The sequence below is a fragment of the Mobula birostris genome, chromosome 2, assembly GCF_030028105.1.
Source record: "Mobula birostris isolate sMobBir1 chromosome 2, sMobBir1.hap1, whole genome shotgun sequence".
Taxonomy (NCBI): domain Eukaryota; kingdom Metazoa; phylum Chordata; class Chondrichthyes; order Myliobatiformes; family Myliobatidae; genus Mobula; species Mobula birostris.
In genome coordinates, this window is record NC_092371.1 from 199,754,911 (window position 1) to 199,767,643 (window position 12,733).

Consider the following 12,733-nt stretch of genomic DNA (forward strand, 5'->3'; position numbering starts at 1 on the left):
ATCCTTTCCTTCCGACACCAACATGTCTGTGTTGGTGTTCACAGCCTTTTAGGAATGCAAGTTAAATCCACAATACATTTATTTGGCTTTTTACGTGCTAACATAGAAGACAATTATATTTATAAAGTATAGATAATACTGTCTTCAAAACTACAGCATCTGGTCAAACTACGGCGCCAGAAGCATCTGGTATTCACACCTTTTTAGGAAGTGCATTGTTGGGGACTCAATCCACAGTACTTTGTCAAATAGAAGTCTGGTGGTCAAAGTCATTTAAGTGTAAACGAATCATCTACCTGAAAAAGACTCACTCTAACAGTCAATAGAAAGTAGAAATACTTTTCTGCAGCACTGTCTAGCACAGCGAAAATCTCATGGCAGCACTCTCGGCCGAAGTGCTGTTGGCAGAAACACGGCGCAAGCGCTCTTGGCAGAAGCGCTCTCTCCAGTAACCTTTAAGCTATGAAGCTGCCAAATCATACCAAATAACACATAATAATACACAGCCTTTATAAAGTAGAAATAATGTATGTACAGTGTAGTTTCACTTACCAGAATCGGGAAGACTCCAATAAATTGCAATTTCGTCACAGTTAAACACTTGCTTATATGAATTACCACCTTCTGTAATTATTTGGGAACTTTTCGGCAGCTTCAGTATCAGCCGAAGCACCCTTTCCGGTAAACGTTAAACTATGAAGCTGCTCTTGCCTCAGAAACCGATCAAACCACCCACGACTACCTTTAAATTCCACTTTTGCAACACTTTTATCACCATCGTCCAGTGCTTTCTGTTTCAGCTTATTAAAAAGACTGATTTCTCCTTAAGTATAAGAAAACTTAACGTAACACCACACTTTGTACACCCATCAATCCACTCAAGCAATAGACTTTCCATTTTATCCATTATTGGATGCCGACTAAGAGAGACCACTTTGCTATGAGCAGAACCAGCAGTAACATAGGCAGCTTTCAAAATTCTTTCTCTCTGCGTATAAACAGTGTGAATGGTGGACGCAGGCAAGTTCAATGTGCGGACAATGTCCTTACTTCGTTCACCACGATCAAAATGCTTAATTATGTCTAGCTTTATGCTAAGTGTAACACCCTTACGAGCTCTTTTAGGCTTTTCCGATACCTTAGAACTCATCTTGCTAACGGATGCACAAAATAAATCGAGATAAAGCACGTGTTAAAGCACTGGCGGCTAGAATGCAGTTCTCCAGGGTTCTGAAAGGGGTAGCTGAAGAGATTGTGGAGGCATTTGTAGAAATCTTTCAACAATCACTAACATTAGAAATGGTTACAGAGAAGTGGAAAATCACAAATTCACTCCACTATTTAAGACTGAAGGAAGGGTAAAGACAGGAAGTTATAGGGCGGTTAGCCTGACTGCAGTGGTTGGTAAAATTTTGGAGTCCATTAATAAGATTGAAGTTTTGCGGTTACTTGTAGGCACATGACAAAATAGGCTGAAGGCAGCATGGTTTCTTTAAATCATTTGGGGAATTCTTTGAGGAAATAACAGGCAGGATAGACAAAGGAGGGTTTTTGGATTTTGTGTTTACTTGAATTTTCAGAAGGCCCTTGTACGGGTGCCACACATGTGGCTGCTAAGCAAGACAAGAAGCTAGGTATTACTGTCAAGGAAAGAATATTGGCTGACTGACAGGAGGCAAAGAGGCGGAATAAAGGGGGCCTATTCTGGGTTGGGTGCTTATGGATGAGTGGTATTCCACAGGGGACAGTGTTGGGTCCACTACTTTTCACATTATTTATTAATGATGGAATTGTTGGCTTTGTGTCCAAGTTTGCAGATGATAGAAATACGGGTGCAGGGGCAGATTGTGTTAAGGAAGCAGAAGGTCTGCAGGAGGATTTGGACAGATTAGGAGAATAGATAAAGAACTGGCAGATGGAATACACTGTATGGAAGCATATAGTCGTCAGCTAGGGTGAAGGAAAAAAAGTTACAGCTTATTTTCTAAATGGAGAGCAAGTTCAGCAATCAGAAGTGCAAAGGGGCTTGAAAGTCTCTAAAGAGCACATTGCAGTTTGAGTCCGTAGCAAGGAAGGCAATTGCAATGCTGGTGTTCATTTCAAGAGGCTTTTTAAGTCATTGACCAGACCACATTGAGGGTACTGTGAGCAGTTTTGAGCCCCATATCTAAAAAGGATATGCTGGCATTGGAGAGGGTATAGTGGAGGTTCACAAGAATGATCCTGGGAATGAAAGAGTCAACATATGAGGAGCATTTGATGGCTCTGGGCCTGTACTTGCTGGAATTGATAAGAATGAGGCAGCATCTCATTCAAACCTAGCAAATATTGAGAGTGGACGTGGAGAGGATGTTTCCAATAAAGGGAGAGTCTAGGGCCAGTGGAACAACCTCAGAATAGAAAAATGTCCCTTTAGAACAGAACTGGCAAGGAATTACTTTAGCCAGGGGGTCATGTATCTGAGAAATTAATTGCCACAGACAAGTGTGCAGGCCAAGGCATTGGGTGTGTTTAAAGTGGAGGTTGCTAAGTTCTTGATTAGTCAGGGAATCAAAGGTTACAGAGAGGAAGCAGGAGACTGGGGTTGAGAGATGTAATAAATCCGCCATGATAGAATGATGGAGCAGGCTTGATGGGCTGAATGGCCTAATTCTGCTTTAATGTTTTATGGTTTTGAGGTCTGTTGGACCCATATCGAAGAAAGGATGTACAGGTGTTGGAAAAGTCCCAGAGGAGGATTACAAGAATGATCCTGGCAATGAAAGGGTTAATCTTTGAGGACAATTTGATGGCTCTGGGCTTGTGTTTGCTGGAGTTTAGAAGGATTGAGGGGGATTTCATTGAAACCTACTGAATATTGAATGGCCTGGATAGAATGGACATGGAGACAATGTTTCCAGTCATGGAAGAGACCCAGAGGGCAGCATCTCAGAATAAAAGGATGTTCCTTTCGAACAGAAATGAGGTGGAATTTCTTCAGCTAGATCCTGGTGAATCTGTGCAATTTATTTCCACAGACAGCTGTGAAGGCTAAGTCATTAGGTATATTTAAAGCGGAGTTTGATTAGTCAGAGCATCAGAGGTTGCAGGTGGCTGGAGGGAGGATGGAATTGAGAGGGATGAATAAAGTAGTCATTAAATGGCAGAGTAGAATCAGATAGCTAAAAGGCCCAATTCTGCTCCCATGTCTTATGGTCTTCGGTGTCTAAATGGGCAATGTCTTCATTTTAAGCTGTGATCTTCAGTTTTTAACTTTAATCAGGAATCATTCTCTGCCCTATTACCTAGTCCACACCCCTCAGGACCTTGAATGTTTCAATTAATTCTCCTTTCACTCTACTAAACTTCAGCAGAGGCAATTCTTGCCCGTCCATACTTTCTTCATAAGACAAACTTACTCATTCTAGGTTTTTGGCAGGTAAGTCTTCTCTGAAATCTATCCTCTGAATAAGGATGCCATGACTGTACAGCGGTGGAAAAGTGAAAATGTTTTTCACCAAAAGGCTACAATCTCAAGATAGATAACTTTGGTGGTAATTTAAATTGTCCAATTAACCTACCAATCTGCATTAGTTTAGGATGTGAAGGAAACAGAGTTGCCAGACTAAACCCACATAGTCACAAATTGCATATGCAGGCTGCATGCAGTTGGCACTGGAAGTCAGGACTGAACCTGGGTCACTGGTACTTTGTTGCAGTAGTTCCACTAGTTCTTTCTTTCAGATGTGAATAGGTTTATTTGTCATGAAAGTTTTGTAGATTCAACATTTCTTACAAAATCACAAGAGATAAGATTCAGGTTACTTGAATTTCTTTTAAGCGGAAGTTTAGCTAATGTAGTGTGGTTATTGCGATGATGTGGATCATCAAGCACTGCTGGCCCATAAAAGTTTGCAACAATAATTGACCTTTTAAATTTTGTTTAGATTTGAGCGGCAGTCTTAAAGGTAACTCAACTTAAAAGAACAACACTGCAGATTGCAATCTGCCCATACACACTTATCACAAAATATTTGTGTCTATGAGGCCCCCTTACTCTGAAATTTTCTTTTGAAATGTCTGTAATCTCTTTTCAGCTGTGATCATGTCTTAATCTTAATTCCCTTATTTGAAAGACATGTGGTTTTAGAAAGAAGTTAAGCTTAAATCCATAGCTGTTTGGGTGAAACTGAACCAAGTTAATTTTGCATAGTAAAATTTATAAACTGCCATAAATATATAAATCAAAATGTTAAAATTGTTGATAATCTACTGTTATCCTAAAAAGTTCTCAGAAATCCTGGAAGTCGACGTGAATCCCAGGAGGATGGGAGTCATTCTCACATGAATGGTGATTCAGAAGTTAGAAGAAGTGGTCGTGCAAGGAGAAACAAATTTGAAACCCTCAACCAAAGCCTTCTGTTTGATCAACTAGTAAACAGGTAAATACATTTTGGTGTTTCATATAAAGTCAAGCACAGAAATTGCAGGACAGATCACGTCAACCAGTTCCTGCTGTACCTTGCCTTATTGATATTGATGTCAATGGAGATTTTCAATTCCTTGCGAAATATCCTGTTTAAAATATAGTGGATTAAGAGTGTGTTTAAAACTGTGTCTTGCTGCATCCCTAAATCTATTCTGATTGCTAATTTTGTCACTAATATTTATATCAAGTATAAACCATTGGCTTTAAACTGATGATTTGTATAAGTAATTCCATTGCAATTACTACTAAAAGCTTAATTTCTTTGTCTTTTTGGCCATTGCAAATTTGTTTGGAATCTTCTGTAGAATGTCAGTTTGCTATTGAAGTAATAATATTGCTTTTACTTGCATTTTAGATCATATAATTTGTTTTATTACATTGGGTATTGGCATTTTTACTTCATTTTGTCTGTGTTCCAATTCTCATTATGTCCTGTTTATTCTTTGTTAGCATTGGCGTGCAGTTCCAAAGCATCTTAGTTTTAAAGTTCTAGTTCTTGCTTTCAGTTTACTCCATGTTCCATGGCTCCCTAACTCTGGAATTTTCTTGAAATGTCTGCTTATTCTAATTTTTGATCATTTCTGAATCATAATTCCATCAAAGTTGGTATCTAATTTTATAATCAAAGTGCATGTGTCACTATATACAACCCTGAGATTCATTTTCTTGCAAGCATATGCAATAAATCTATAATAGAATAACAATCATAATAGAATTAATGAAAGACTGCACTAACTTGGGCATTTAACCAATGTGCAAATTACAACAAACTCTGCAAATATGGAAGAAAATAATAATAATAAATAAGCAATACATATTGAGAACGTGGATGAAGAATCCTTGAAAGCGAATCCATAGGTTGTGAGAACATTTCAATGATGGGGCAAGTGAAGTTGAGTAAAATTATTCCCTTTGGTTCAAGAGCCTGATGGTTGAGGGGTAATAACTGTTTCCTGAACCTGGTGGTGTGAGTCCTGAGGTTCCTGTACTACCTTCCTGATGGCAGCAGCAAGAAGAAAGCATGACCTGGGTGAGGGTCCCTGATGATGGATGCTGCTTTCTTCTAACAGTGTTTCATGTGGATGTACTTAATGGTGGTGTGGACTTTACCTGTGATGGACTGAGGCGTACAGGTTTGCCCCGCCATCCGAAGGTAGAGCGTACCTATGAAATGGTTCGTAAGCCGAAATGTCGTAAAGTGAAGAAGCAATTACCATTTATTTATATGGGAAAATTTTGTGAGCGTTCGCAGACCCGAAAATAACCTACCGAATCATGCCAAATAACACACAAATCCTAAAATAACAGTAACATATAGTAAAAGCAGGAATGATATGATAAATACACAGCCTATATAAAGTAGAAATACTTCTCTACAACGATTGCCTGCACAGATCTCCGTAGCAAAAATCTCACACAAGCGCTCTTGGCAGAAAACGCAAGTGCTGTTGGCATAAACGTGCTGTCCAGTAACCTTTAAACTATGAAGCTGTCAAATCTACCAAATAACACGTAAAAATACACAGCTTATATAAAGTAGAAATAATGTATGTACAGTGTAGTATCACTTACCGGAATTGGGAAAACAGCGCTGAGCACACTGATGATGGTGTGTTAGGCTAAGTCGTCGCAGGCTGGGTGGTGCAGTGGCCCCCACCCTCCGGGCCGCTGACCCAATACTTTGCCACGAAGAATGCAGCATTAGCCGTGAGGCACACAGCAGATCTTTAAGAAAAAAGCGGAAATAAACATGCTAATTAATTAGGTGCTGCCCGGCACGTAAATGTCGGCGCAGATCAGAGGCGATTGCCGATTGCGTCGTCTCTGATCTGGGCTGACAACTACGTGCTAGGTGGCACCTAATTAATTAGCATGTCTATTTCAGCTTTTTTCTTAAAGATGTGCTGTGTGCCTCCCTGCTACCACTGCATTCTCCGCGAATCGGTATCTGTCCGCGGCCTAGGGGTTGGGGTGGTGGGACACTGGGGTGTCATCTCACCGGCTGTTTCCATTAGGGCAGGCAGCTCATCTTCTCCTATGACTGCCTGCCTCGATGTCGAAGGTCGAGGTTCGTTGTCTGCTGTGGCTGATGTGGAAGGCTTGCTTGACTGCTGAGCCTCGCGCATTTTTCTATCATTCAGTTCTTTGAAAGCACTCAAACCATCCCGCAAGTATCCCCTAAACCTACGTACCCTTTCAAAATTAAAGTCGTACTTTATCATTGCAGTGAAAATCTCATGCAGTTGCTTCACTTCCTGCATTCGGTTTCGATTGTTATCCTTTCCTCTTCCAATTGCATCAGCTCTTCATCTATCAGTTCTTGGTCATGGGATGCCAAAACCTCTTCAACATCATCTTCGTCAACTTCCACAAGCCAAACTCACTTTGTCCTTGCTTCGTTCACCACAATCGAAACGCTTAATTATGTCTGGTTTTACGCTAAGTGTAACACCCTTACTCTTTCAGGCTTTTCCGACACCTTAGAACTCATCTTGCTAACAGCTGCTCAATGCAACGTGTTAAAGCAATGCCGTTCCGAATCCGGGGGAGAGCAGCTGCTTGGGGTGCGCGCTGATTTTTTATCGCGCGCTGCCTTTCCTTGTAACAGTGAAGACACCTTCTGAAAGCGAAATCAGGGTACTCATGTAGGTCTTTCGTAACAATGAGGTTTCGCAAAGCGAACTTTCGAAAAATGGGGGACACCTGCATCCACTAATTTTTGTAAAATTTTCCATTCAAGGGCATTGATGTTTTCATTCCAGGCTCTGATGCAATCAGTCAATATACTCTGTACCACTCATTGAGGGAAATTAGTCAAAGTTTTAGATGTCATGCTGAATCTTCGCAAACAGCTAAGGAAGTATAGGTTGTGCGGTGCTTTCTTTGTAATTGTGTTTACGTGCTGAGTCCAGGACAGTTCCTCCAAAATGATAATACTGAGGAATTTGAAATTGCTGACCCACTGCACTTCCAATCCCCTGATGAGGACTGGCTCATGAACCTCTGGTTTCCTCTTCCTGACGTTAATAATTGGTTCCTTGGTCTTGTTGACATTGAGTAAGAGGTGGTTGTTGTGGCATCACTCAGTAAGATTTTCAATCTCCTTCCTATTAGGAGCACCTTTGATTTGGCGTATGGCAGTGCTGTCATTGAATTGGCATTGGAGTTGTGCTTAGCAAAACACCATCATAAGTGTAAATCAAGTAGAGCAGGGGGCTTAGCACACAGCCTTGTGGTTAACCTGCGCTGATGGAGATTGTGCAGGAGATGTTGTTGCTAGACAAAACTGACTGGGGTCCATTGTTGCTAGTCAAAACTGACTGGGGTCTACTAAGGAGCTGGTGGTAGACCTGAGGAGAGCTAAGGTACCAGTGACCCCTGTTTCCATCCAGGGGGTCAGTGTGGACATGGTGGAGGATGACAAATATCTGGGGATATGAATTGACAATAAACTGGACTGGTCAAAGAACACTGAGGCTGTCTACAAGAAGGGTCAGAGTCATCTCTATTTCCTGAGGAGACTGAGGTCCTTTAACATCTGCTGGACGATGCTGAGGATGTTCTGTGAGTCTGTGGTGGCCAGTGCTATCATGTTTGCTGTTGTGTGCTGGGGCAGCAGGCTGAGGGTAGCAGACTCCAACAGAATCAACAAACTCATTCGTAGGGCCAGTGATGTTGTGGGGATGGAACTGGACTCTCTCATGGTGGTGTCTGAAAAGAGAATGCTGTCTAAGTTGCATGCCATCTTGGTCAATGTCTCCCATCCACTACATAATGTACTGGGTGGGCACAGGAGTACATTCAGCCAGAGACTCATTCCTCCAAGATGCAGCACAGAGCGTCATAGGATGTTATTCCTGTCTGTGGCCATCAAACTTTACAACTACTCCCTTGGAGGGTCAGACACCCTGTGCCGGTAGGCTGGTTCTGGACTTATTTCATAATTTACTGGTATAATTTACATATTAGTATTTAACTATTTATGGTTCTACGACTATTATTTATGGCGCAACTGTAACGAAAACCAGTTTCCCCTGGGATCAATAAAGTATGACTATGTAAGGAAATTGAGGATCCAGTTGCAGAAGGAGGTATTGAGGCCAAGGACTTGAAGCTTATTGATTAGTTTTGAGAGGATGATGGTATTGAATGGCAAGCTGTAGTCGACAAAGAGTGCGTTTTTGCTGTCTAGATGTTCCAGGGTTGTGTGAAGAGCCATTGGGATGGCATCTGTTGTGGACCTGTTGCTCTGGTTGGCAAATTGGAGCAGATCCGAGTCGTTTCTCAGACAGAAGCTGATGTGTTTCATCACCAGCCTCTCAAAGTACTTCATCATTGTGGATTTAAGTGCTACTGCACAATAACCCTTGAGGCTGGTTACCATGTTCTTCTAGGACATCAGTACAAGTGGTCTGCTTGAAGCAGGCCGTGCCTCAGACCGCCAAAGTGAGAGGTTAAAGATCTCAGTGAACACTCCAGCCAGTTGATCAGCACAGTCTTTAGTACATAGCCAGTTACTCCATCTCAGCTAGATGCTTTTTGTGAGTTCACCCTCCTGAATCCTGCTCGCTCATCGGCCTCAGAGACTGAAATCACAGGATCTTCGGAGGCTGTGGGAGCTCATGGTAATTCCTTCATGTTTTGACAGCCAATATGAGCATAGGAGGCATTGAACTCATCTGGAAGCAAAGGCATCTCTTATGTTACTTGATTTTATTTTATAAGAGATAGCTACAACTGTCAAGTATCCTTTAGTCTGGAATGCCCACTTTGCCCATGAGATGGCATTCCGGAGATCATAGCTGGACCTCTTGTTACTTTCTTGGTCACCAGACGTGAATCCCTCATTCAACACATTTGACTACAACTCTTTTAATAAAGTTTGTGACCACCATGGTGTGTTGATTCAGATCCACGTATGAGTCCTTGAACAGGGCCCAGAACACTGACTTGAAGCAATTCCGTTGTCACTCTGCTGCTTCCTGTGACACCTCTTATTTGTTCTAATTTCTGGAGCTGTGCTCTTTAACCTCTACCTGTATGAGGACAGCCAAGTGATCAGACATTTGGGGTCTAGGCATAGAATAGTAAGCATTCCTGATCTTGATTTAACAGTAGTCTAGTGTGTTGGGACCTCTGGTGCCACAGGTTATATGCTGATGGTAGTTGGGCAGGGTTTTCTCCAAACAAGCCTGGGTGAGGTCTCTGACTATGATTTGAAATTTGTCGGGATAGACTGTTTCTTGTTTGGAGATGCCATCAGGCAGTGTCTCCGGTGCCGTTGGTGGTATGTAAACTGTGATCAGTATTATGGAGGAGAACTCCCAAAGTAAATAGAACAGATGGCATTTGACTGTCAAGGTTGGAGGAACATGATTTCGACTAAACTGCCATATAAGAGCATGACTGAGAGTTTATCATGAAACACATAGTTCCACTTTGTGCATAGATACAGCTGAACGAGACAACATACCCCTAGGGCCAAGGTGCAAAACATTCAAAATAGCAAGCAACATAATTCAAAATAGGGTGCAAAGAAGCATATTCACTTGGGTGGGGGGGGGAACGTTTATATAGTCTCAGACCCTGAGCGACAATGTCCGGCAGTCGATAGTACAGTCTGTCATTCCACTGCTCGAACATGTGAGGGGAGCACTGATGGGAGAGGTCAGGCCCCAGCCAAGCACGGATGCCTCGCTGCAATGCTTTTGCATCTACTCACTTAGTCTGCAGCAGCAGGCAAGCCTGAGGCTTGAGGCCTTGCTCCAACCGAGGCTACACAGCTCCCATGTTGTTTATCTCTTCACCAGACAAGGGTAACAAGCCTGCTGCAACTTACATTATCATGTTGTCCAACAGAGTCTTGCAATTGCAAGTGAAATGTCCGAAACAATCTCCCAAGGTTATACTTCACCAACTTTGAAGCTTCTGAAACATTGTCTGCAGCCAGGTCAGCTCTTCCATACGCAAACCAACTCCTCCAACACATCAGCACGCTCCTCCGACACCCCAAATGGCCCCTTCAACATCAGTCCAGCTACTTTGATCAATGAGCAGCTCACTTATGGAGTAGCCCTGCAGTAGCTGAAATTCTTGGAGTAGAAATATCTTTGGATTATAAAAAAAACAAATTTTACAAATAAAAAGAGCGCCTTTGGTTGGCCCTCGAACCACTGCATTTGCACATGCCATCATCTTACTGGAAGTCATCTTCGGGTCTGATCGCCATATCTGGTGTGTCTGGAGTAAGCCATGTCTTGATCACACTAGATTTCCCTGTGATACAGCAATCTTGGTCCTCAACTTTGTTTCCCAATGACTACATGCTTACAAGCAAGATGCTGGGAAGAGGGGTCTCATTCCTCTGTGTTTCATCCTGGCTTGAAAACTCCCCCCCCCCCCCCCCCCCCCACCTTGCTTCTGGCCATGACGATAAATCTTTGCTGCTTAAAGGTGCTGTATCTGCTTGCTTGACAGCCAAGTCTGCTGAGTCCTTCAGAAGATTGTGAAACCTGTTGTTCATTATCAGAAGAACTTGTGACCTCAGAAGTAAAGCTTAAATCCATAGTTGTTTGACAGAGGTGAAACTAAAGCTAACCAAATTTGGATGGTAAAAATCGTTCTAGAATTGAAAAACAGGTTCTCAGGGAAATGTACAGCAGAAATGTGAAGGTTGTTTAGTGAGTATTTCATGGGGTTCTGGATAGATTTGCTCCAGTGAGTTAAGGAAAGCAAGAACTTAGGAGAGCTAGAAGGGGACATGAGAATGCCTTGGTGAGTAGGATGAAAGAATACCCCAAAGCATTCTATAAAAACATGAAGAGCAGGAGGAAGGCAGGAATAAAGGGGGAAAAGGTTACCATATGAGGAACGTCTGGCAGCTCTTGGACTGTAATCCCTGGAGTTCAGGAAAATGAGGGGGGATCTCTTAGAAACATTCCAGATGGTCTGCATCCCAGAGTGCTTAAGGAAGTAGCCCAAGAAATAGTGGATGCATTAGTGATAATTTTTCAAAACTCTTTAGATTCTGGACTAGTTCCTGAGGATTGGAGGGTGGCTAATACAACCCCATTTTTTAAAAAATGGAGGGAGAGAGAAACTGGGGAATTATAGACCGGTTAGCCTAACATCGGTGGTGGGGAAAATGCTAGAGTCAGTTATCAAAGATGTGATAACAGCACATTTGGAAAGCGGTGAAATGATCGGACAAAGTCAGCATGGATTTGTGAAAGGAAAATCATGTCTGACGAATCTCATAGAATTTTTTGAGGATGTAACTAGTAGAGTGGATAGGGGAGAACCAGTGGATGTGGTATATTTGGATTTTCAAAAGCCTTTTGACAAGGTCCCACACAGGAGGTTAGTGTGCAAACTGAAAGCACATGGTATTGGGGGTAAGGTATTGATGTGGATAGGGAATTGGTTGGCAGACAGGAAGCAAAGAGTGGGAATAAACGGGACCTTTTCAGAATGGCAGGCAGTGACTAGTGGGGTACTGCAAGGCTCAGTGCTGGGACCCCAGTTGTTTATAATATATATTAATGACTTAGATGAGGGAATTAAATGCAGCATCTCCAAGTTTGTGGATGACACGAAGCTGGGCGGCAGTGTTAGCTATGAGGAGGATGCTAAGAGGATGCAGGGTGACTTGGATAGGTTAGATGAGTGGGCAAATTCATGGCAGATGCAATTTAATGTGGATAAATGTGTGGTTATCCACTTTGATGGCAAGAACAGGAAAACAGATTATTATCTGAATGGTGGCTGATTAGGAAAAGGGGAGGTGCAACGAGACCTGCGTGTCATTATACACCAGTCATTGAAAGTGGGCATGCAGGTACAGCAGGCGGTGAAAAAGGTGAATGGTGTGCTGGCGTTCATAGCAAGAGGATTCGAGTACAGGAGCAGGGAGGTACTACTGCAGTTGTACAAGGCCTTGGTGAGACCACACCTGGAGTATTGTGTGCAGTTTAGGTCCCCTAATCTGAGGAAAGACATCCTTGCCATAGAGGGAGTACAAAGAAGGTTCACCAGATTGATTCCTGGGATGGCAGGACTTTCAGATGATGAAAGACTGGATTGATTAGGCTTATATACTCATTGGAATTTAGAAGATTGAGGGGGGATCTTATTGAAACATATAAAATCCTAAAGGGATTGGACAGGCTAGATGCAGGAAGATTGTTCCCGATGTTGGGGAAGTCCAGAATGAGGGGTCACAGTTTAAAGATAAAGGGGAAGCCTTTTAGGACCGAGATGAGGAAA

General features: G+C 42.4%; 1 protein-coding gene across 1 annotated transcript in view; it reads left to right on the top strand.

Moving 5' to 3' along the window:
* atad2b (ATPase family AAA domain containing 2B) overlaps positions 1 to 12,733 on the top strand; it is a 206,247-nt gene that overhangs the window by 84,130 nt on the left and 109,384 nt on the right. Inside the window, exon 4 of the mRNA XM_072251307.1 lies at positions 4,268 to 4,421. Coding sequence (XP_072107408.1) covers positions 4,268 to 4,421 — 154 coding nt within the window. The remainder of the gene's footprint in view (positions 1 to 4,267; positions 4,422 to 12,733) is intronic.